Source organism: Thermobia domestica, chromosome 17, assembly GCF_964235325.1.
Source record: "Thermobia domestica chromosome 17, izTheDome1.hap1.1, whole genome shotgun sequence".
Classification (NCBI taxonomy): Eukaryota; Metazoa; Arthropoda; class Insecta; order Zygentoma; family Lepismatidae; genus Thermobia; species Thermobia domestica.
In genome coordinates this window covers 92,308,226-92,334,727 of record NC_137470.1, presented here as the reverse complement: position 1 = coordinate 92,334,727, position 26,502 = coordinate 92,308,226, and the positions used below count along the sequence as shown (strand labels likewise).

The 26,502-nt window shown below is 36.8% G+C and overlaps 1 protein-coding gene across 11 annotated transcripts in view; it reads right to left on the bottom strand.

The window, feature by feature from the left end:
* LOC145673876 (uncharacterized) overlaps nucleotides 1-26,502 on the bottom strand; it is a 254,260-nt gene that overhangs the window by 115,771 nt on the left and 111,987 nt on the right. For all 11 annotated transcript variants that reach the window (XM_081743658.1, XM_081743659.1, XM_081743654.1 and 8 more), the window contains one exon: nucleotides 13,835-13,957. In XM_081743658.1, coding sequence (XP_081599784.1) covers nucleotides 13,835-13,957 — 123 coding nt within the window. The remainder of the gene's footprint in view (nucleotides 1-13,834; nucleotides 13,958-26,502) is intronic.

Here is a 26,502-nt window from a genome sequence, read left to right as displayed (position 1 = left end):
TTTAGGTTCTTAACATTTGCAACTGTCAAAGTGGAGCAAAATATCTTGTTCACTTTGTGAAATAATGTTACACGATTCTCTCTACTATTTAGGAATTAAACCAAACCAAATCACTTGGCGTAACAGGCCGTTTGAGGGCCTGAGCAGCTCCAACGCCATCCGTTAGCCACTAGTTGAACTATGTCTAGCCCAGCGACGAACATGTGGTCAGCGTGTCGCGTCGCCCTGTCTCTAACAGGTGCTATCTAGGCCTAGTGGCCGTCACGTCTTTTATTCACGTGACTCCCCAGTTTGCCAAACGACGCTAAGTGGACGCCGAAAATTGGAAAGCACCGCCTGGGAAACAAACCTGGGAGCACGCGGACATGAATCCAACGCTCTAACCACTAGACTACGGTGTCCATTTTAAAAGAATTAACAGATATACGTATATTCCGAAACAATGTTTGGATTTTTAAATGCTAAACGCCAAAGGCAACATGAACACTTTAGATTGTTCTTATCGTGATATATTTTTTTCTTTCTACATGATGCAGATAAGCACAACCATCAAACTCTATCTACTCAATCGCCTGAAATTAAAACGTCACATAGCAAATAATAGTATTCGACACGGGACTGAACGTCGTTATGTTCTCTGTCTCTGTCTCTCCCTCTAGTTTCACTTCGGTGAGAGAATAAATTATCTCCTTTCCGTAATCCAGAAAGGTCTCATCAGTATTTCATAAAGGATGAAGATATGAATATAATTTCAATTTGTGTTCATTAATTTTTAAGGCTGGCTTCACACTAGGATCTTGTGAGCCACTCATGTGAACCTGTAGTGTGAAGGTATTGAATACTTCTGAACCACTTAAAAGATCGAGATATCAAAATGACAGCCATGCCAGAGCTAGAAGAATCTGCAGCTTTAATCTTGCAGATAAATTGCATTAAAAACAATATATATATATATATATATATATATATATATATATATATATATATATATATATACAAGATACAGAACAATGTGGATTTACACTATAAATCGATCAAGACTGGAAGAATGTTAATTTTACAGTCTGTTTCCTTAACAGAGAAGGTGAAAGAACATTTTTAATTACTTCAGGATGTCTATGATCTTCGTTTGACGAACTGTATAATAGTATAAAATGTGCAATTCATCAGAGTAACATCAAAATGAAAAAAATTTCAAGATCAAATATTTGTAAACTTTTTTCCATTTCAACTGAGTTCACGCTTACGTATGAAGGGCTCTCATTGCGTGTTATTTTCTTCCTCGCCAGCAGCCCACTCGAGCCAGCTATCTGCAAGGTGATCTTCACAGCAGCTCATATGCACCGAAGCGCGTGTGTGAAGGCGTACATTTAAGACAATGTAAAGCTAGCACCTGCAGCCCACGCGTGCGGCTCACAGGATGCTAGTATGAATGCTACCTAAGTCTTAATCGAACTGATCCAGTAAATACGCAAACTAAATGATTATCTAATGTGCACAAACACAATCATCCAATATACATTTGCCACATTTTTAATTATGGAACCCAAGTGTATAGAACACTGAATAGTAAAAATAATCCTACTTCATTTTACTGATAGTTTTCTACGACGTACTGTATCATATTTGTTAACTGTGTTAGGTTGATTGATTTATTAACTAATTGCAGTTTAACGTCCCTTTTCAGCACCAGATTTATGTAAGGGGGGACTTACTTTAAAGTGCAATTTGAAACAGTGCACGAGCTACAATCCATGATAAGCACTCCCACCAGAAATCACTATTATTCACGGTAATATTTATATTATTTCTATTAAAATTTCATTATTCATTTACAAAAATGTTATGATTTTCCCATCTCAATATGTATAACCTGAAATAAATGAAACATTCTATTTGTTTACAGTACCTTAACGAATAATTTTGTGTTACAAATCAGGGGTTAATAATAAAATAGTGATCATACTTAATATTCTGTTTTCAGCTATGCTATTTTACATTTGCAGTTCTTATGATATTCTTTCCTAATCAAATTTGAAACAAAAGGAATTGCCAACGCCACTCGCGCTAACGCCACATTATTTAAAGAAATGTTCACAGTCTCCAGGCTAAGTTAAGCGAGAGAAAAAAAAAAAAAAAAGAAAAGAAAAGAAAAAGAAACTTACCTTCTTACAGGGCTTCAAAACTCGAATCGTAACTGATTGACCATTCACCCCAACCGCTGGACTGTTTCTTACGCTTACTGATATTTGCTTTTGACTTTTGTGTAAGGTGCTTTCTGCATCACACAACTTTTGAATCAGATTAGAATCAGATACCAGTGAGTTTGTGGGGAATAACTGAAAACAGCTCTTGCAATGTATAAACGTACTTATCACACAAATCACATATTATTCTACGTCACAATAATTTATGTACAGCACGTTGAAACCAAGATATAATAGGGTTTGCAATGATCGATAATAATAATAACGATAGAATATTAGTAGTTCCATCTTATCTATCAGCACTCTTTTAAAACCAAAACTGGTAGAAGTTAATCGCTTCCGATTTCAAGATTGATTGCCACAGAACCAGAAAGGTAACAGAAAACGATACACGGTCTTTTGCAATCGATTCTGCTCTCAAGAAAGGACGTAATTTTTAACCGCATATTTCTACTATAACCGGAAGTGTTAGAAATCTACTACTATCCACGGTTTCAATATTGATCACCATAACCAAAAACGGTAAGCCATAGCAAGGAGAGGTTTCTAGGAATCGATTCAATGTCACAAGAATAGGTTTCATGTACTTCGTTATCTCTATTGAAACCAGGAGTGATAGACAATTACCATTTCCCCTTTGAACGTTGATTACGGTACAGAAGAAACGAGAAAATATAGACAAACTGTTTTTTGGAATCGATTCATCGTTCCATGACTAGATTTTATCTCATAGATTAACCCCTGTTCATACCTACAGTGGTAGAAATGAACCATTTCCGGTCTCAACGTTGACTGCCACAGAACACAAACTTTAACAGATAGCAAGAAGCCGTGCTCTGGTATCAATTTAGCTCCCAACAATAAGTTCCATTAAATTTATCAACTTTCCATTTTATCCGGAAATGGTAGTAATATACCATCTCCACTTTTAACGCTATCGTCACAGAACAAAAACAGTAAGACATAGAAACAAGCTGTTTCCACCAATCGATTGAGCGTCACAAGGATAGGATCCATGTCACCCGTTAACCCTCCATTCAACGTTGAAATGGTAGAAATTAACCATTAACGATTTCAACGTTGATTGCCATAAAGCAATAGTTAGAGAAGCTGTTTTTTTGAATCAATTGCACGTTCCAAGAATAGGTTGCACCTCATCCGTTAACCCTATATTCAAACCGGAACGGTAGAAAATTATCTTGTACTGTTTCAATGTTGATAGACATAAAGAAGAAACGGGAAAGTATAGATAAACAATTTTTTGAAATCGATTCACCGCCCGAAGACTAGCTTTCATCTCATTCGTCAACCTCCTTTCATGCCTAAAGAGGTAGAAATTAACCATTTCCGGTTTCAATGTTGATTGCCATAGAAAAAAACCATAATAGATAGCGACAAGAAGTGTTTTGAAATCGATTAAGTCAAGAAAAGATATTATCTTCACCTGCACAACTCTACTAAACCGGAAGTAGTAAATTTACCATTTGTGGTTCCAACGTTGATTGCCAAGAGCAAAAATGGAAAGAAATAGCGATAAGCAATTTCTTGGAATCAACTCAATGCCCAGTAATAAGTTCCATATCCTTCGTAAACCACCTATTCAAACAGGAAGTAGTAGACATTTACAACTTTCACTTTCAATGGTTAATTGCTATGGAACGAAGATGGTAGCAGATAGGTATAGTCACTATTTGGAATCAACTCAGTGTCCCAAAGATAGGTTTCATCTCATCAGTTAACCCTATATTCAACTCTGAAGCGATAGAAATTGCCAATATCCGGTTCAACGCCATAGAAGAAAAACTGTAACAGACAGAGACAAGGTGTTTTTTCCTGGAGCGATTCAGTGCCTCAAGAAAAGAAACTAGCTTTCTTGCATGTCCGTATTAAAACCTGAAGTGGTAGAAATGTGCTACTACTCCCGGTTTCAATATTGATCTTTATCAGTGGCAGCACTAGGCTCATAATAGTAGGGGGGCAAGAGGAGATGCAAGAAAAATTTTGGGGAGGCGAGGCAACCACACTTGTTTTCCTTTTATTATTATTATTATTATTATTATTATTATTATTATTATTATTATTATTATTATTATTATTATTATTTAATTCTGAGTTTCTACCAATCCAATTTATTTCTGAATAAACAGCTTTATACTTGTGGGTAGCAAACGAACATGGCATGTTTCTGGACACTCTTTGATGTAAGCAAAACACAGAAACATAAACTCTCAACAAATATTGAAAGAACTATTATCACACAAATACAGTAAAGTGAATTGTAAATGTTAGAAGCACGTATGCCTACAGCCTACATGCTATAAAAACGATGTACTTGAAACAAGAATTGACATATGAATTTTATAAAGACATTATGACTGTATTGCGAGCGGTGATAATTAGAAATAACGTTAGTAAAATGCTATTAGTCACCGCAAGAAACAAACCACATCACTAGGAAGTACTTTCGAAGAACATTGTCTTCATCTTCAGCCTACGCATACTTTGGAAAGAATTTAAACTATAGGAAAGAAATTATGGATAGGTAAAAATGCTTAAAAAGAATTTTAAAAATATGAGAAGCAAAAATCTTGTCACTAGAAATAGATATATGTTAATAGTAATTCACTTGTTACTGTTCACTGTTGTTTACTGTTTTTCTTTTTTCATTACCTTCCAGACGACAGAAATGAGTAGTAAAAACACTGCTCCAAATGGCATTTATGTCACCTTTATCTGAATTGAGTGCCGGTTTCTCGTTATGAATGTAATAAGCTTCTTTAATTTTCCGTTCAGCTGCTGTTTTGCTTTTTCGATCAAACATGAATTAGCAATGTTGAGGTTATTTTATTTGAGATGTGATGCCAATCCAGATAACTGTTGTAAGCTACGAGATTTGGATGTATGAATGTGCTCAGCGATTCTGGTACAAATATTCATTTTGGCTTGGCCATATTTGGTCACATTGACATTTAACTCAATAGATGCCACTACTTTGTTGGGGATCAGTAAAAAATGATTTAAAATTTGTAATATATTTTTCTATATATTTAGGAGGAACTTCGGAGACCTTGATGTTATATGTATTCAATATTTTCTTAATTTTTGCCGAAATACGTGCGATCAGGGGGACGCCAATCCATTTGTCCTCTTCGGCATTTGTTGTTGGCCGATGGTCGGTGCCATCGATCTTCCTTTGGAAAAACTTTAGGAGAGCTCTTCTACTTTCTGATCTTCCTGGTGACTCAACCAAGAAATTCAATATTTAATTAAAATTGGACAATAAAATGGTTTTCAAAAACCTTTATTACTGAAGTGGTACAAACAGGTACAAAGGGAGATACCTTTAGCTTTATAAGCTTGGAAGCGTGTCATTTCTGTAGTTCAATAAACACTGAATTGACAGTGGAATGAGATATGAAGATATACAACTGCTGGAGAGCAGTGAAGAAAGCGCGAACTTACTTTATTGCCCGGCACACGTCCACTATCACCAAACTTTATCTGTGGTTGTAACAGTGAACATACAAAGCTTCAGATATTTCTTGACATAAGAGAGTTTTCACACCTTCTAAATGCCCACTCATCACTGGTGCACCGTCGTAACTTCGTGCAGTAGAGTTGTTTATGTCGATGCCACACTCAGACAATGTATTTTTAATGTAATTCACAAGATCTGATGCTTTTAAGGAAGGACATGGATGATTTCCTAAAAAACTTTTCATGCACTGTTCTTGTAGTAATATCGAATAACAATGTACAACTGTGCTTTTTTACTAAAATCTTCTGTTTCGTATGAAGGATAGCGAAATACACAGACTGGCTCACTTCCTTAACTATTTCTTGCAACACCATTTTCGCCATGACTGTCAAGAGTTCGTTTTGTATGGAGTGATGCGTATACTTCGCATTTCTTGGCAAGTCGTTGAGTTTTGCACGAATATGTTCATCATAGCGGTGAACTGAAGTAGCTCCAGGAAGTTGCCTCTGTTAAAACTATCCGCACTTTCATCATGTCCCCTTTGTGACATGTTCTGATTCGCAGTCAAAAGTAGAATTTCTGCTAATGTCGCAACATAGTACCTGTTAAATTCGAATATATATATTTTTTTTATTATTTGCATCAGAAAGTTTGCTCAGAACAGACTGATCCGATTTTCCCTCTTTCATCGAACGAAAACTGTCCCATTATACCATGCACTGTTTATGGCTAACACTTGGATCGTATTGTTTTATTATACCATTTTTATCCATAGCTTTCTTTCAGTGTTATAACCTTTTTCGCAAAAGACGGATTTTTCAACCCCTACTAAAGAGAACCGACACGTGAAACAAAGAACACTGTTCTCAGTAACTATGTATTTCAACCAAGGAAATGATGAATAGGATGCTGAGTGAAAATGGCGCCAATCATTGCCATACTTGGCTCATGGATAGATTTTAAGAACGGGCTGTCTTGGTTTCTCAGACAGAGAAGACGCAATTTATTTTCGTCCAGGAATACTCGTTACTGGAAACTATTCATTCTTATCAGTTTCTTCTATCCGATTGACATCTTCTGAGACGGACTCGGAAGAACCTTCTTGTCACGACTCATAGTTACTTGAAAATTCTTCTTCTGCATCACCATGATCCCATTCAAATGAGACCACCCTTGGAGCTGTCGAACCTGACTGTTCTCGCCATGTTCTACCTACATAAGCATTATATCCAAATTTACTGAATTGGCCTGGTCCGTTCAGTCTGAATATTTAAAACCAAACGGATAATCAACTATTCGTCGGGTTGCAAAAGAATGTGCATAGGCTGAGAAAACTAATGAATGACATCTAACAAAAAGTAAAACAAGGGTGATATAACTTCATAGTCACTTTTTGAATAAAGTTTATATTACTTTCGCTGTAAATTTTATATTCTTACACCATAGAAAAATGGGAGGGGGCGAGAAAAAATATTGGGGTGGTGGTCGCCCCTCCTCGCCCCCCTCCCATGTAGCGCCGCCACTGATCTTCATATAACAATAATGCAAAGCGATAAAAAGAAGTGATTTCTTGGAATGGACGCAGTGTCGCAACACCAGATTCAATCCACTCCACTGAAACCGAAAGTGACAGAAATTTAACATTTCCAATCCAGTGTTGATTGCCGTAGAGTAGAAACAATCAGAGCTTGCAGAGAAAACCTTTTGCATCAATTTGGGCTCTGAAAACTGAGTTCGATCTCCTCCATCTACCATCTATTAAATCAGGAAGTAGCAGAAATTAACCATTTAAGGTTTCAATACAAAGTAACAGCGATTTCTTGTCTCAAGAAAATATATACTATCTTAACCACAAGTGGTTTTCAGTACTACTCCTGATTTCGATATTGACCTCCATAGAGCAAGGACGGAAAGAGGTAGCAAGAAGCAGCTTCCTGGAATAGACTGAGCACTCTAACAATAAGCTGCATCTCTTTTCTCAATCCTCTATTCAGCCAGAAGTGGTGGAAATTTTCCATTTTCGGTTTCAACGTTGATCACCATGGAAAAAAGACAAAAACAGATAGCAACAGCAATTATTAAATCGCTTAAGCATCCCAAGAATAGGTTTTATCTCATCCGTTAACCCTCTATTGAGAGGGGATATGGCATAAATTGACCATTTCCGGTTTCAGCGTTGATCGCCAGAAAACAGAAAAGGTAACAAATAGCAACAAGTGTTCTATTTATGGAGGGAATCGATTAACGTCTGAAAAAAGGTATTGTCTCCATCCGTTCCTCTCTATTAGAATCAGAAGTGGTGTAAATTTACTACGATCTCCGATTACAATATGATCTCCATCCAGAGTTGGAAATTTCACTTTCCGGATTTCGGATAAATTCCGGTCGGAAAAATTCCATAATTCGGATAAATTCCGATGTCGGAAAAATTCGGAATTTAGAATTCCGAAATTTTTCCGAATGTCAATTTTTCCGAAATCCGGATTTTTTCGAATTCTGGAATTTTTCCGACTTTACTTTCCGGATTCCGGGAAGTAAAAATTCCGGAATTGACCATCCGTACCCTCTATGCAAACAGGAAGTGGTGGAAATCAACGGTTTTCGGTTTCAATACTGGACGCCATAGTAAAAGAAAACTGTAATAATGGGGAGAAGTATGTTTTTAAAAATTATTCAGTACTGCAAAATTAGAATTGATTTACGACTTTACTTCTCTATTCCAATCAAAAGTGGTAGAAACCAACTATATTTATGATCATCTAATATTGATTCTTATAGAGCAAAAACGGTAACAGGTGACAAACGGTTTTCGTTATGGGTTCCGAATCCTAAGAATAGGCTTTTCAACTTTATGTTTCTACGGAAGCCAGAAGTTGTAAAAACTAGTACAACTCCTGGTTTCAATATTGATTCCTACGTAGTAATAACAGTGAGAGAGAGCGAAAAGATCTTTTAGATGTCTTTCATGTCTCTCATTATTATTTTTGCACTCGGAAGTTATTGATCTACTACTTCCGGTTTCTATATTCACTTCACGTAGTTTAAGAGGACTCCTCATAGGTCTAGTGGCTAGCACATGTGCCTTCGGTGCACGTGGTCTCCGGTTCGATTCCCTGTGGGAGGGTACAAAAATTTAATTTCAAATTATTCACTTTCATTAGTTATCTATCTCCTTTGGCCTGAAAAAATCATTTCATTTTCTTTCCTTTCTTTTCTCTTTGGAATTCTATTCTTGTAAAATTACTTGTTCAGTCTTCTGCACAAGGCCACTAGAAGTTTCAAAATGTTATATAGTAAAACCAGAAAATGCCCTCACGTGTAAATATTGGCAATATTATGCGTTCTTCCTTCTGCACCTCTCATGTGGAATTCGTTTGAACACCAAGTCTTGCACATAACTCGACCGTCTCGTACGGGCATCTTAGGGAAGCATGGCCATCTCTTTTTTTCCATTCTAGATCAAACATTCAAAATTCCGAAACAAGCGCTTAAGTATTTTAGATTATCAGTCCAAACACACAATTTCATGTCTCTAACCTTAAGGGATTCTGAGATCAGGACATCATCTTATAATAACTGCAAACCCTATCCTTTTTCTTCTCACCTCTTTCCTCACTTCTAGGATAAATATCAAAGAACGATGAAAGATTATTCAACTGCTTTAAATGAAGGGTTCAAACAACAAATTTCATGTCTCTAACCTTAAGAGATTCCGAGATATGGATATTTTACTACAATAATTGAAATTCCACCCCTATTTCTCTTCCCATCTCTTTTTCTCGGACTACTCCGTTTCCTTCCACTTTCTCATTCCACCAATTCTTCCATCATTCACTTGCTTTAATCAACGTGTCCTTTAGCCTAACGGGTATAATCTTGAGACGTTAAAAACTCAAATATTTCATTTTCTTCCCACCTCTTCTGATCCCTTCTAACATAAATATCCAAAAACGCCTTAAGACGTATTTGTTTATGTCAAATGAAAACTCCAAATACTAAATTTCATGTCTCTAATTTTAAAGGAATTCCGAGATATGGTCATTTTATTATAATATAGCCATCTTATTATAATCCAACTCCTTTTTATTTGTACCACCCATTTTCTTCCCTCTAAGGTCAAATATCAAAACACGCTGAATCACGTGTCTTATTATTTTAAATGATAAGTCCAAATACCATATTTAATGTGTCTAATCTTCATACATTTCGAGATATGGACATGTTAATATAATAATTGCCCCTATCCCCCCTTGTTGATTTTCCAAAAAAATCTTCCATAGTGGCACCGTACGTCACGACTATTTACCTACTGTCCAAATTTAAAGTTTTTAACCCAAGTAGTTTGACCTGAGCGTTGGTTAGTCAGTTATTCAGGACGACATCTTTTATATACAGAAATTGCTGAAACAACGACAATGATTTAATGATAAAGAGGAAAACATGATTTATTGCCTACTACATAATACCATTGTACCCTATTACATAACATTTATGCCAAGTAAGCGTTATGTATATATTGGTTAATTGATTTCTATTTACGTAATGTCAGCAGCAAGGCTATACAGGACAATGTGTTCTTTAAAGTGGAATCTGAACCACTATAGTGAGTTCCACACTTGCTCGCGGGGAATCGAATTCGGGATCGCAAACATCAAAGGCACGCAGTAGTCACTAGACCAGACTTTCTAAAAATGACTGAGGCTCTGAAGTTCAAAATTGAGAATACATTAATTGTGATTTGAATGTATGTATTTATACATATTTCCGGGCATTCCCGGAATCTACGGCCTTGAGCCCGTCATGTATGAGGAATGACGCCCCTCGGCGAGCATCCATCCGGGAAAGGTGAGGAGGAAAGACGCGGTCTGGGACCTGTACGTTAGGTACCATCCCGGCATTTGCCTGGTGTAAATAAGGCAAACCCAGGAAAAGCATCACTCAGGATGGAGGACTGAAAAAGCAGTTCTACTTTTTCGACTGAGTGTTCCTACAGGAAATTTAACCCAGGACCACTCTATTGTGATTTGAAAATAATATGAAACCATATATGCACCATTTGCCATTTTGCTTGATGACATTCTGTCATTCTGCGGTAATACGAACCTCGTGGCTATACTTGTATAGTTTTTGGTCAAGAAATAGAGACGCGAGGTTTTCATAGGTCTCTTTTGAAAATAACACCATTCAAATAGCTCTGCAGAGACCAAAAGAAAAAATAATCTTACGGTCCCAGGTCTGAGCTATACGGTGGATGCATTAGAACTTTTGAGTCAAGTTATCTTAATTTCTGATCTGTTTTTAAATGTGTATGCAGTATGGCGCTGTCAGTGTAATATACGATACACTTTCTGTTGAGCAGTTCAGGCCGCTTCTTTTGACTTGCTAGGTGCACTCGAGCTAATAGTCAGCAATACAGGTCGGAGACTATCGTTCTGGCCGGCGTCAGCAGCTCATCATACACGATGCCTTCCAATCCCATCAGAGGCATAGCACAACCTTTCTGGGTGTCATTGTCGGCTTGACCACAGATTGTGGCAGCTTCAGAAATGACTCAAGTTCGTTATGTTTCAGTAGAGATTCGTAAACGGAAATTAGATAGACTAATTTTTTTTCAATCTGATCATGTTGCATTCAAACGTCGAACACCATTTTATAGTCAGCTTTCTCCAAATGGTTTAACATTGTTTAGTGATGAATGTTTAGATCCTTTGTAATATGACTGCTTTACATGCCTGCCTTGCTAGATTTTCACCGGAGTATCATTCCCTTTTGCTACGATTAGTCACGTATTGCGAGAATCATTTTGGACATCAAATTTCCAGCACGAGAGTAAATGAACCATCTTTTGCCTGGTGCTTTTGATAATATATTTTTTCCCATAAACAGCATAATTTTTTTTAACGTAGCTGTGCAGCATTTGTGCCTTTATTTAAACAAACTCTAAAATGTAGCGCCGTTTTCCAGAAAGTTCATTCATCTTCATTGCTTTGTACCTTATATGTGACCATAAGAATTCCAACACTCGCACATCTACTAACATAAACTGTAGATTGTCAAATGGCGTTAGGTCTGACTCGCTGCAACTCATATATCATGAGATTTCAGACACTAACACCATATCGTGCACACACTCAATATCTTCTAAAGTACCTGATACATAAATATATAATACATATATACAATTGTATATATGTAAGGTGTAATATCGTATCGTAGGATGATACTATTATTATAGCTAGAACCGAGGAAAGACTACAGAAGATGACTGACAAAATAGTTGACACTGGAAAACTATATGAAATAAAAATCAACATCAAAAAATCGAAAGTCATGAGAATATCCTGTGGGAAAAAATGAAAATGAAATCTTTGAATTTTACGTCCCACGGTTATGCCGGTTAGGCTAAAGGAGACGGTGACGATGAGTAATGAATGAAATGTTGGAATGAAGAAAGTGGGAGGAAACGGGAGAGCACCGAAAATGAAAATGAAATCTTTGAGTTTTACGTCCCACGGTTATGCCGGTTAGGCTAAAGGAGACGGTGATGATGAGTAATGAATGAAATGGTGGAATGAAGAAAGTGGGAGGAAACGGGAGAACCCCGAGAAAACCCACGCACGCGGTGTTTGTCCACCACAAAGTTCACTTGGCGGGGGCTGGGATCGAACCCGCGACCCCAAGCACCAGAGGTGAACGCTCTACCACTGAGCCACCGCGGCCCCAATATCCTGTGGAAATGCGCCCTTACGGGTCAAATTACAGCAAAGAGAACTTGAAGAGGTCGATCATTCCAAATATTTGGGAAGTATTTTGGTGAGAGACGCTTACTGCACCAAAGAGCCATAGCCAAAGAAGCATTCAACAAGAAAAGGTCACTCTTAACTAGCAGCTTTAATACTGGACTAAGGAAGAATTGGTCAAGTGCTATATATGGAGCATTGGACTTCACGTTCAGAGACTTGGACATTACGGAAGTTAAATATTTAGAGAGCTTCGAAATGTGGTGTTGGAGGAAGATGGAGAAGATAAAATGGACAACGAGAACAACAAACGAAGATGTTTTAAAACGGATAGGAGAAAAGAGGACGCTTCTAGCCACCATCCTTCGCAGAAAAGCCTATTGGATTGGACATATCTTGCGAAGAAATTGTATTTTTCATACCGCCATAGAAGGAAAGACGGAAGGAAAGCGAGGAATAAGAACACGAGTGATCGATGGTTTGAAATACAGAAGAAAATATTGGGAGTTAAAAGACAAAGCTGAAAATCGAGAAACACGGAAGAAACATTTCCAGGCCAAAATTCAAAATTAAGAAGAAAAAAATCCTCTTTAGTCCAAGGACCTGCCAAAAGGCAGAATACTTAATAATAATAATAATAATAATAATAATAATAATAATAATAATAATAATAATAATAATAATAATAATAATATAGTATCTATATAATTGGAATAATGTATATCCTTCACAGATTTGACTATATCACAAAATAATAATCATGAGTAAACTAATAATTTTTCTCGCGTTTAATTACTGGGTGTTGTGAATAGTATTTTCCCTTGGGTGTGAACCACACGCATCAATTATGAAGTTCTGAATTCAATCAAGATACTAAGTTAAATAGTAAAAGTCTGTGCCCTAATTGGACGTTGAATATAAAACCATGTAAACTGAATGCAAGTATTCCTCAATCGCCAGCTCATAGTATTAATAAACCAAATGGAAGCTCTGAAGTGAAAGGTATTTAAGCAATTCAAATTATGTTCATCTATGCGTGAAAAAATATTAAGATTTTCCGATGATGAATTTTTAAGCAGTTTCAACACTTTTACAACTTTAAAAACAAAGCTATGATCGACCAAACACTATTAACATTGGCGTCACACGCTCGTCTCATAATTCGGGCTTTCTCATAGTTAAGCGGTTAGCATACGCGTCTTTGGCGTGGGAGACCCGGGTTCGATTTCAGGCGGGAGCTCATGTGCTTTAGATCCCACGATAAGGTGTAGCAGCAGATGCTAAACTCAAACTCAAATTAAATCAAAATCGCCTCAAAATTCAAACAGCTTAACAACTGCCTCAAGATGCTGGGTATACTTACTAAGTAGGGATTTACAATATTTCGTATTCACAATCATTTAACATACCTGGTAAATGTCTACTGGGATGATACAGTTGAGTGGACTGACTATGTCCTGGCCTGCAGGACAGAAGTTGAATTACTTCCATAAGTTCTTCTTGACTTGCCATTGTGTTATGCCAGCATGGATCTAAAGAAAGATATTTCTTATAACTAAAATATGTCAAGTTACTTATGTATATATTCACATACTCAATTGCGTAATAACTTATTTAACTAATTTGTCTAGGACGCTTAACTAGTTTGCCTAGGACGCAAATTTACATTCCACATAGCCTCATACAATACAATACACAGCTATTACCGAAAGAAAAGAGGGGGGAAATGTTATCTATTTCACACAAAAAGTGTAATTTTGCATTAATCGTTATGGAGGATCCATAAGATACGTAGCGCGACGTCAATATTGCAATTCTTTTAAGTAAAAGAAGCAAGCGATAGGAAGCAAAACTGAATACTTCCTAGACTTTGGCACATACAGGAAATGATGTGCTCAGGACTATGAAAATTAAATGTCTTGTAACGTAAATTAAAACAAGAACCATCTCATAAAAAAGACAAACAAATTATATAGTGACTACATACTGTATAAATGGTGTAAATCAAGAAAAAGTTAAAAATACAAGTGACTTAGAAAAAAAAAACACTTGATGGAAAGCTTTCTCTTGGTGAACACGTAACATTAATGTTTTTAGAGATGCCACGTAACTTTTAGGATTTCTTTCAACCCATTAAAAAAAATTTACGAATAATGAATATACTATCTTGTACAAAGTTAAAGGCACACCAAAATTAGAGTATGCATCTGTGGTCTGGAATTCTTTAACCGAAGTTCTTCAGAGATAGACCAGATTCAAAAACGACTCAATTGAATAGTTATGATTCGAAAGTAAATTACAAAAATTACGCTTTTATTTAAGAACAGTGATCAATAATTTAAAATTCTGACATACTGAAAAATAGACCCATATAAAATGACTAAATATCAGTAGAAATCTTTAAAAACAGCAAATTGTCAAACAAAGACATTATATATCTGCTACACTACTCTCAATCTTGAAAAGAAAATACATGGATGGTAAATTTGTTTTGATAGCTTGTAGCATCAACCTAATGCCTTCACCTAGGTAGATGAAATGAAATCTTTCAGTTTAACATTCCACGTGTATACTCTTTCGGCTAAGGGAGACAAATGAATGATGATGAAAGAATTCGTGGAATAAGATCATGGGAGGAAAGGAAGTATTCCGGTAAAACACATGGATACGATGTTTTCCACCACAAACTTAAGGGACCACACGTACCAAAGGTAAGCGCTGTACCACTGAGCTGTCGTGCCCCCTACCCAGGTAGTTAACGTTCTCTGTATGAAAGCAGGATGCTTCACATTAGCGATTGCGTAATTGTACAGGAAGCACAGAAAAACTGTGTGTGTGCAACTTCCACCCTTAAAGTTGTGGGTTTCAAATGCAATAATTTTAAGCAAAACTTAACTAAATAAGTAACATGAACTAGCGAATGGAGTGAAAGTACACGTTTACTGCTATTAAAGTGAAAAAGGGAGTGAAGTTTCTAGTCCTTTAACCGAAGTTTCATATCTGAATTCTGTTACATAGTGACATTTTAACTCTTGTCCTTTTTAACGTAGGATGATTAGTATCTCCATGTTTGCTTTGGACCTTAATAATGTAGGAAATTGATTTGGCTCTTCTGGTATTTGTATTAAATAATTACTTTAAAATTTCTAAACCTCCTAAATTAGTGACCGTGAAATTGCTAATATGCTAATTATAACTATTCTATCACGCCTTGTTTGCATGTTGTCAAACTAAAATACAACACACTGAGCAAGGCTATGTAATAAAAATGTATAAAAACACAATCACGTAACAGCTCGACACAGAACTGTGTCTTCACAGGACTGGAAGTCTGACAAACACACAGTTAAAGTGTTGAAAGTGTTATGTAATTGAGTTTTTTTATATTTTTCTCATATAGCCTTGCTCAGTGTGTTGTTGTGGTTTAGATCAAAATTATAGTTGAAAGAATTTACATGAACTTCAATTAAAAGTTACTCACGTTTGTTTAAAATGTTTTCTTGATGGGACATTCGACTAATGTCAATGCTGAATATTTGCTCGCTCAAAAAAACATCCAACTTTCAAAATCTGTACTTATTTCTCCTACAGTTGTGATTCTAGTTAAAATAAACTGATACCTGTTTCCTGAAATTTTGAAATTCATTCCAGTCGTAACTTCCACTAGGACTAGATACAAGTACGCTAACCATTCCACGTTATAGCAGTGTACTCTGGCACAGATTTGAGGAAGCACATATAACCCGTTGTCACTTGGTGATTATTCTACTCAGCCATCCGCTATAATACTCTGCCTAACGGAAAGAACAACGCTTTTTTTCATTCAGAAGGAGGAATGAGAAAGAAGGTTTGTGTGTATCTGTGTGCTGAGAGGAAGGAGAAAAAGAGAAGCTTTACTTACTGTCGTAAAAAGAGAATTCTTCGTTATAATAGAACGAAAAATATCAACAAATGAGAAAAAGATGAACGAATGAAATGCAAAAAAATCATAATGCATTTAGTCCTGCCCCAGTTTGTACTTACATTTGGAGAATATTTATATTTGAATATTATTATTATTATTATTTGGGGCTGCGGAGGCTCAGTGATAGAGCGTTAACCTCTGGCGCATGGGATCCTTGGTTCGACCGCAGCTCGCACCAAGTGAAGTTTGTGGTGGACAAACAGCGTGTGCATGAGTTTTCTCGGGATCTTCCCGTTTCTTCCCACTTTCTTCATTCCACCATTTCCACTCATTCCTCACCTCACCGTTTCCTTTAGCCTAGCCGGTATAAACGTGGGGCGTAAAACTAACAGATTTCCTTTTATTATTATTATTATTATTATTACTAGAAGCGTTCACCCCGCTTCGCTGCGGTCACCCCGGAACGCAATAAACTTTGTTACTTAGATAATTTTTACTTTTTCGCTTTCAAGTGATATGATAAAAACCATAGAAGATTGCAGTAAATGTTAACATTATATCGCCTGTCATTTATGTTAACCCGCCCCGCTTCGCTGCGGTCACCCCCGAACGCAATAAACTTTGTTACTTAGATAATTTTTACTTTTTCGCTTTCAAGTGATATGATAAAAACCATAGAAGATTGCAGTAAATGTTAACATTATATCGCCTGTCATTTATGTTAACCCGCCCCGCTTCGCTGCGGTCACCCCCGAACGCAATAAACTTTGTTACTTAGATAATTTTTACTTTTTCGCTTTCAAGTGATATGATAAAAACCATAGAAGATTGCAGTAAATGTTAACATTATATCGCCTGTCATTTATGTTAACCCGCCCCGCTTCGCTGCGGTCACCCCGGAACGCAATAAACTTTGTTACTTAGATAATTTTTACTTTTTCGCTTTCAAGTGATATGATAAAAACCATAGAAGATTGCAGTAAATGTTAACATTATATCGCCTGTCATTTATGTTAACCCGCCCCGCTTCGCTGCGGTCACCCCGGAACGCAATAAACTTTGTTACTTAGATAATTTTTACTTTTTCGCTTTCAAGTGATATGATAAAAACCATAGAAGATTGCAGTAAATGTTAACATTATATCGCCTGTCATTTATGTTAACCCGCCCCGCTTCGCTGCGGTCACCCCCGAACGCAATAAACTTTGTTACTTAGATAATTTTTACTTTTTCGCTTTCAAGTGATATGATAAAAACCATAGAAGATTGCAGTAAATGTTAACATTATATCGCCTGTCATTTATGTTAACCCGCCCCGCTTCGCTGCGGTCACCCCGGAACGCAATAAACTTTGTTACTTAGATAATTTTTACTTTTTCGCTTTCAAGTGATATGATAAAAACCATAGAAGATTGCAGTAAATGTTAACATTATATCGCCTGTCATTTATGTTAACCCGCCCCGCTTCGCTGCGGTCACCCCGGAACGCAATAAACTTTGTTACTTAGATAATTTTTACTTTTTCGCTTTCAAGTGATATGATAAAAACCATAGAAGATTGCAGTAAATGTTAACATTATATCGCCTGTCATTTATGTTAACCCGCCCCGCTTCGCTGCGGTCACCCCCGAACGCAATAAACTTTGTTACTTAGATAATTTTTACTTTTTCGCTTTCAAGTGATATGATAAAAACCATAGAAGATTGCAGTAAATGTTAACATTATATCGCCTGTCATTTATGTTAACCCGCCCCGCTTCGCTGCGGTCACCCCCGAACGCAATAAACTTTGTTACTTAGATAATTTTTACTTTTTCGCTTTCAAGTGATATGATAAAAACCATAGAAGATTGCAGTAAATGTTAACATTATATCGCCTGTCATTTATGTTAACCCGCCCCACTTCGCTGCGGTCACCCCCGAACGCAATAAACTTTGTTACTTAGATAATTTTTACTTTTTCGCTTTCAAGTGATATGATAAAAACCATAGAAGATTGCAGTAAATGTTAACATTATATCGCCTGTCATTTATGTTAACCCGCCCCGCTTTGCTGCGGTCACCCCCGAACGCAATAAACTTTGTTACTTAGATAATTTTTACTTTTTCGCTTTCAAGTGATATGATAAAAACCACAGAAGATTGCAGTAAATGTTAACATTATATCGCCTGTCATTTATGTTAACCCGCCCCGCTTCGCTGCGGTCACCCCGGAACGCAATAAACTTTGTTACTTAGATAATTTTTACTTTTTCGCTTTCAAGTGATATGATAAAAACCATAGAAGATTGCAGTAAATGTTAACATTATATCGCCTGTCATTTATGTTAACCCGCCCCGCTTCGCTGCGGTCACCCCGGAACGCAATAAACTTTGTTACTTAGATAATTTTTACTTTTTCGCTTTCAAGTGATATGATAAAAACCATAGAAGATTGCAGTAAATGTTAACATTATATCGCCTGTCATTTATGTTAACCCGCCCCGCTTCGCTGCGGTCACCCCCGAACGCAATAAACTTTGTTACTTAGATAATTTTTTCTTTTTCGCTTTCAAGTGATATGATAAAAACCATAGAAGATTGCAGTAAATGTTAACATTATATCGCCTGTCATTTATGTTAACCCGCCCCGCTTCGCTGCGGTCACCCCCGAACGCAATAAACTTTGTTACTTAGATAATTTTTACTTTTTCGCTTTCAAGTGATATGATAAAAACCATAGAAGATTGCAGTAAATGTCAACATTATATCGCCTGTCATTTATGTTAACCCGCCCCGCTTCGCTGCGGTCACCCCCGAACGCAATAAACTTTGATACTTAGATAATTTTTACTTTTTCGCTTTCAAGTGATATGATAAAAACCATAGAAGATTGCAGTAAATGTTAACATTATATCGCCTGTCATTTATGTTAACCCGCCCCGCTTCGCTGCGGTCACCCCCGAACGCAATAAACTTTGTTACTTAGATAATTTTTACTTTTTCGCTTTCAAGTGATATGATAAAAACCATAGAAGATTGCAGTAAATGTTAACATTATATCGCCTGTCATTTATGTTAACCCGCCCAAATTCGCTGCGGTCACCCCGGAACGCAATAAACTTTGTTACTTAGATAATTTTTACTTTTTCGCTTTCAAGTGATATGATAAAAACCATAGAAGATTGCAGTAAATGTTAACATTATATCGCCTGTCATTTATGTTAACCCGCCCCGCTTTGCTGCGGTCACCCCCGAACGCAATAAACTTTGTTACTTAGATAATTTTTACTTTTTCGCTTTCAAGTGATATGATAAAAACCACAGAAGATTGCAGTAAATGTTAACATTATATCGCCTGTCATTTATGTTAACCCGCCCCGCTTCGCTGCGGTCACCCCCGAACGCAATAAACTTTGTTACTTAGATAATTTTTACTTTTTCGCTTTCAAGTGATATGATAAAAACCATAGAAGATTGCAGTAAATGTTAACATTATATCGCCTGTCATTTATGTTAACCCGCCCCGCTTCGCTGCGGTCACCCCCGAACGCAATAAACTTTGTTACTTAGATAATTTTTACTTTTTCGCTTTCAAGTGATATGATAAAAACCATAGAAGATTGCAGTAAATGTTAACATTATATCGCCTGTCATTTATGTTAACCCGCCCCACTTCGCTGCGGTCACCCCGGAACGCAATAAACTTTGTTACTTAGATAATTTTTACTTTTTCGCTTTCAAGTGATATGATAAAAACCATAGAAGATTGCAGTAAATGTTAACATTATATCGCCTGTCATTTATGTTAACCCGCCCCACTTCGCTGCGGTCACCCCGGAACGCAATAAACTTTGTTACTTAGATAATTTTTACTTTTTCGCTTTCAAGTGATATGATAAAAACCATAGAAGATTGCAGTAAATGTTAACATTATATCGCCTGTCATTTATGTTAACCCGCCCCACTTCGCTGCGGTCACCCCGGAACGCAATAAACTTTGTTACTTAGATAATTTTTACTTTTTCGCTTTCAAGTGATATGATAAAAACCATAGAAGATTGCAGTAAATGTTAACATTATATCGCCTGTCATTTATGTTAACCCGCCCCGCTTCGCTGCGGTCACCCCCGAACGCAATAAACTTTGTTACTTAGATAATTTTTACTTTTTCGCTTTCAAGTGATATGATAAAAACCATAGAAGATTGCAGTAAATGTTAACATTATATCGCCTGTCATTTATGTTAACCCGCCCCGCTTCGCTGCGGTCACCCCCGAACGCAATAAACTTTGTTACTTAGATAATTTTTACTTTTTCGCTTTCAAGTGATATGATAAAAACCATAGAAGATTGCAGTAAATGTTAACATTATATCGCCTGTCATTTATGTTAACCCGCCCCGCTTCGCTGCGGTCACCCCCGAACGCAATAAACTTTGTTACTTAGATAATTTTTACTTTTTCGCTTTCAAGTGATATGATAAAAACCATAGAAGATTGCAGTAAATGTTAACATTATATCGCCTGTCATTTATGTTAACCCGCCCCACTTCGCTGCGGTCACCCCGGAACGCAATAAACTTTGTTACTTAGATAATTTTTACTTTTTCGCTTTCAAGTGATATGATAAAAACCATAGAAGATTGCAGTAAATGTTAACATTATATCGCCTGTCATTTATGTTAACCCGCCCCACTTCGCTGCGGTCACCCCGGAACGCAATAAACTTTGTTACTTAGATAATTTTTACTTTTTCGCTTTCAAGTGATATGATAAAAACCATAGAAGATTGCAGTAAATGTTAACATTATATCGCCTGTCATTTATGTTAACCCGCCCCGCTTCGCTGCGGTCACCCCGGAACGCAATAAACTTTGTTACTTAGATAATTTTTACTTTTTCGCTTTCAAGTGATATGATAAAAACCATAGAAGATTGCAGTAAATGTTAACATTATATCGCCTGTCATTTATGTTAACCCGCCCCACTTCGCTGCGGTCACCCCGGAACGCAATAAACTTTGTTACTTAGATAATTTTTACTTTTTCGCTTTCAAGTGATATGATAAAAACCATAGAAGATTGCAGTAAATGTTAACATTATATCGCCTGTCATTTATGTTAACCCGCCCCGCTTCGCTGCGGTCACCCCCGAACGCAATAAACTTTGTTACTTAGATAATTTTTACTTTTTCGCTTTCAAGTGATATGATAAAAACCATAGAAGATTGCAGTAAATGTTAACATTATATCGCCTGTCATTTATGTTAACCCGCCCCACTTCGCTGCGGTCACCCCGGAACGCAATAAACTTTGTTACTTAGATAATTTTTACTTTTTCGCTTTCAAGTGATATGATAAAAACCATAGAAGATTGCAGTAAATGTTAACATTATATCGCCTGTCATTTATGTTAACCCGCCCCGCTTCGCTGCGGTCACCCCCGAACGCAATAAACTTTGTTACTTAGATAATTTTTACTTTTTCGCTTTCAAGTGATATGATAAAAACCATAGAAGATTGCAGTAAATGTTAACATTATATCGCCTGTCATTTATGTTAACCCGCCCCACTTCGCTGCGGTCACCCCCGAACGCAATAAACTTTGTTACTTAGATAATTTTTACTTTTTCGCTTTCAAGTGATATGATAAAAACCATAGAAGATTGCAGTAAATGTTAACATTATATCGCCTGTCATTTATGTTAACCCGCCCCGCTTCGCTGCGGTCACCCCCGAACGCAATAAACTTTGTTACTTAGATAATTTTTACTTTTTCGCTTTCAAGTGATATGATAAAAACCATAGAAGATTGCAGTAAATGTTAACATTATATCGCCTGTCATTTATGTTAACCCGCCCCACTTCGCTGCGGTCACCCCCGAACGCAATAAACTTTGTTACTTAGATAATTTTTACTTTTTCGCTTTCAAGTGATATGATAAAAACCATAGAAGATTGCAGTAAATGTTAACATTATATCGCCTGTCATTTATGTTAACCCGCCCCGCTTCGCTGCGGTCACCCCCGAACGCAATAAACTTTGTTACTTAGATAATTTTTACTTTTTCGCTTTCAAGTGATATGATAAAAACCATAGAAGATTGCAGTAAATGTTAACATTATATCGCCTGTCATTTATGTTAACCCGCCCCACTTCGCTGCGGTCACCCCGGAACGCAATAAACTTTGTTACTTAGATAATTTTTACTTTTTCGCTTTCAAGTGATATGATAAAAACCATAGAAGATTGCAGTAAATGTTAACATTATATCGCCTGTCATTTATGTTAACCCGCCCCACTTCGCTGCGGTCACCCCGGAACGCAATAAACTTTGTTACTTAGATAATTTTTACTTTTTCGCTTTCAAGTGATATGATAAAAACCATAGAAGATTGCAGTAAATGTTAACATTATATCGCCTGTCATTTATGTTAACCCGCCCCACGTCGCTGCGGTCACCCCGGAACGCAATAAACTTTGTTACTTAGATAATTTTTACTTTTTCGCTTTCAAGTGATATGATAAAAACCATAGAAGATTGCAGTAAATGTTAACATTATATCGCCTGTCATTTATGTTAACCCGCCCCGCTTCGCTGCGGTCACCCCCGAACGCAATAAACTTTGTTACTTAGATAATTTTTACTTTTTCGCTTTCAAGTGATATGATAAAAACCATAGAAGATTGCAGTAAATGTTAACATTATATCGCCTGTCATTTATGTTAACCCGCCCCACTTCGCTGCGGTCACCCCGGAACGCAATAAACTTTGTTACTTAGATAATTTTTACTTTTTCGCTTTCAAGTGATATGATAAAAACCATAGAAGATTGCAGTAAATGTTAACATTATATCGCCTGTCATTTATGTTAACCCGCCCCACTTCGCTGCGGTCACCCCGGAACGCAATAAACTTTGTTACTTAGATAATTTTTACTTTTTCGCTTTCAAGTGATATGATAAAAACCATAGAAGATTGCAGTAAATGTTAACATTATATCGCCTGTCATTTATGTTAACCCGCCCCACTTCGCTGCGGTCACCCCAGAACGCAATAAACTTTGTTACTTAGATAATTTTTACTTTTTCGCTTTCAAGTGATATGATAAAAACCATAGAAGATTGCAGTAAATGTTAACATTATATCGCCTGTCATTTATGTTAACCCGCCCCGCTTCGCTGCGGTCACCCCGGAACGCAATAAACTTTGTTACTTAGATAATTTTTACTTTTTCGCTTTCAAGTGATATGATAAAAACCATAGAAGATTGCAGTAAATGTTAACATTATATCGCCTGTCATTTATGTTAACCCGCCCCACTTCGCTGCGGTCACCCCGGAACGCAATAAACTTTGTTACTTAGATAATTTTTACTTTTTCGCTTTCAAGTGATATGATAAAAACCATAGAAGATTGCAGTAAATGTTAACATTATATCGCCTGTCATTTATGTTAACCCGCCCCGCTTCGCTGCGGTCACCCCGGAACGCAATAAACTTTGTTACTTAGATAATTTTTACTTTTTCGCTTTCAAGTGATATGATAAAAACCATAGAAGATTGCAGTAAATGTTAACATTATATCGCCTGTCATTTATGTTAACCCGCCCCACTTCGCTGCGGTCACCCCGGAACGCAATAAACTTTGTTACTTAGATAATTTTTACTTTTTCGCTTTCAAGTGATATGATAAAAACCATAGAAGATTGCAGTAAATGTTAACATTATATCGCCTGTCATTTATGTTAACCCGCCCCACTTCGCTGCGGTCACCCCCGAACGCAATAAACTTTGTTACTTAGATAATTTTTACTTTTTCGCTTTCAAGTGATATGATAAAAACCATAGAAGATTGCAGTAAATGTTAACATTATATCGCCTGTCATTTATGTTAACCCGCCCCGCTTCGCTGCGGTCACCCCGGAACGCAATAAACTTTGTTACTTAGATAATTTTTACTTTTTCGCTTTCAAGTGATATGATAAAAACCATAGAAGATTGCAGTAAATGTTAACATTATATCGCCTGTCATTTATGTTAACCCGCCCCGCTTCGCTGCGGTCACCCCCGAACGCAATAAACTTTGTTACTTAGATAATTTTTACTTTTTCGCTTTCAAGTGATATGATAAAAACCATAGAAGATTGCAGTAAATGTTAACATTATATCGCCTGTCATTTATGTTAACCCGCCCGCTTCGCTGCGGTCACCCCGGAACGCAATAAACTTTGTTACTTAGATAATTTTTACTTTTTCGCTTTCAAGTGATATGATAAAAACCATAGAAGATTGCAGTAAATGTTAACATTATATCGCCTGTCATTTATGTTAACCCGCCCCGCTTCGCTGCGGTCACCCCCGAACGCAATAAACTTTGTTACTTAGATAATTTTTACTTTTTCGCTTTCAAGTGATATGATAAAAACCATAGAAGATTGCAGTAAATGTTAACATTATATCGCCTGTCATTTATGTTAACCCGCCCCACTTCGCTGCGGTCACCCCGGAACGCAATAAACTTTGTTACTTAGATAATTTTTACTTTTTCGCTTTCAAGTGATATGATAAAAACCATAGAAGATTGCAGTAAATGTTAACATTATATCGCCTGTCATTTATGTTAACCCGCCCCGCTTCGCTGCGGTCACCCCCGAACGCAATAAACTTTGTTACTTAGATAATTTTTACTTTTTCGCTTTCAAGTGATATGATAAAAACCATAGAAGATTGCAGTAAATGTTAACATTATATCGCCTGTCATTTATGTTAACCCGCCCCGCTTCGCTGCGGTCACCCCCGAACGCAATAAACTTTGTTACTTAGATAATTTTTACTTTTTCGCTTTCAAGTGATATGATAAAAACCATAGAAGATTGCAGTAAATGTTAACATTATATCGCCTGTCATTTATGTTAACCCGCCCCGCTTCGCTGCGGTCACCCCCGAACGCAATAAACTTTGTTACTTAGATAATTTTTACTTTTTCGCTTTCAAGTGATATGATAAAAACCATAGAAGATTGCAGTAAATGTTAACATTATATCGCCTGTCATTTATGTTAACCCGCCCCGCTTCGCTGCGGTCACCCCCGAACGCAATAAACTTTGTTACTTAGATAATTTTTACTTTTTCGCTTTCAAGTGATATGATAAAAACCATAGAAGATTGCAGTAAATGTTAACATTATATCGCCTGTCATTTATGTTAACCCGCCCCGCTTCGCTGCGGTCACCCCCGAACGCAATAAACTTTGTTACTTAGATAATTTTTACTTTTTCGCTTTCAAGTGATATGATAAAAACCATAGAAGATTGCAGTAAATGTTAACATTATATCGCCTGTCATTTATGTTAACCCGCCCCGCTTCGCTGCGGTCACCCCCGAACGCAATAAACTTTGTTACTTAGATAATTTTTACTTTTTCGCTTTCAAGTGATATGATAAAAACCATAGAAGATTGCAGTAAATGTTAACATTATATCGCCTGTCATTTATGTTAACCCGCCCCGCTTCGCTGCGGTCACCCCCGAACGCAATAAACTTTGTTACTTAGATAATTTTTACTTTTTCGCTTTCAAGTGATATGATAAAAACCATAGAAGATTGCAGTAAATGTTAACATTATATCGCCTGTCATTTATGTTAACCCGCCCCGCTTCGCTGCGGTCACCCCCGAACGCAATAAACTTTGTTACTTAGATAATTTTTACTTTTTCGCTTTCAAGTGATATGATAAAAACCATAGAAGATTGTGATCTATCAGTAAATGTTAACATTATATCGCCTGTCATTTATGTTAACCCGCCCCGCTTCGCTGCGGTCACCCCCGAACGCAATAAACTTTGTTACTTAGATAATTTTTACTTTTTCGCTTTCAAGTGATATGATAAAAACCATAGAAGATTGCAGTAAATGTTAACATTATATCGCCTGTCATTTATGTTAACCCGCCCCGCTTCGCTGCGGTCACCCCCGAACGCAATAAACTTTGTTACTTAGATAATTTTTACTTTTTCGCTTTCAAGTGATATGATAAAAACCATAGAAGATTGCAGTAAATGTTAACATTATATCGCCTGTCATTTATGTTAACCCGCCCCGCTTCGCTGCGGTCACCCCCGAACGCAATAAACTTTGTTACTTAGATAATTTTTACTTTTTCGCTTTCAAGTGATATGATAAAAACCAT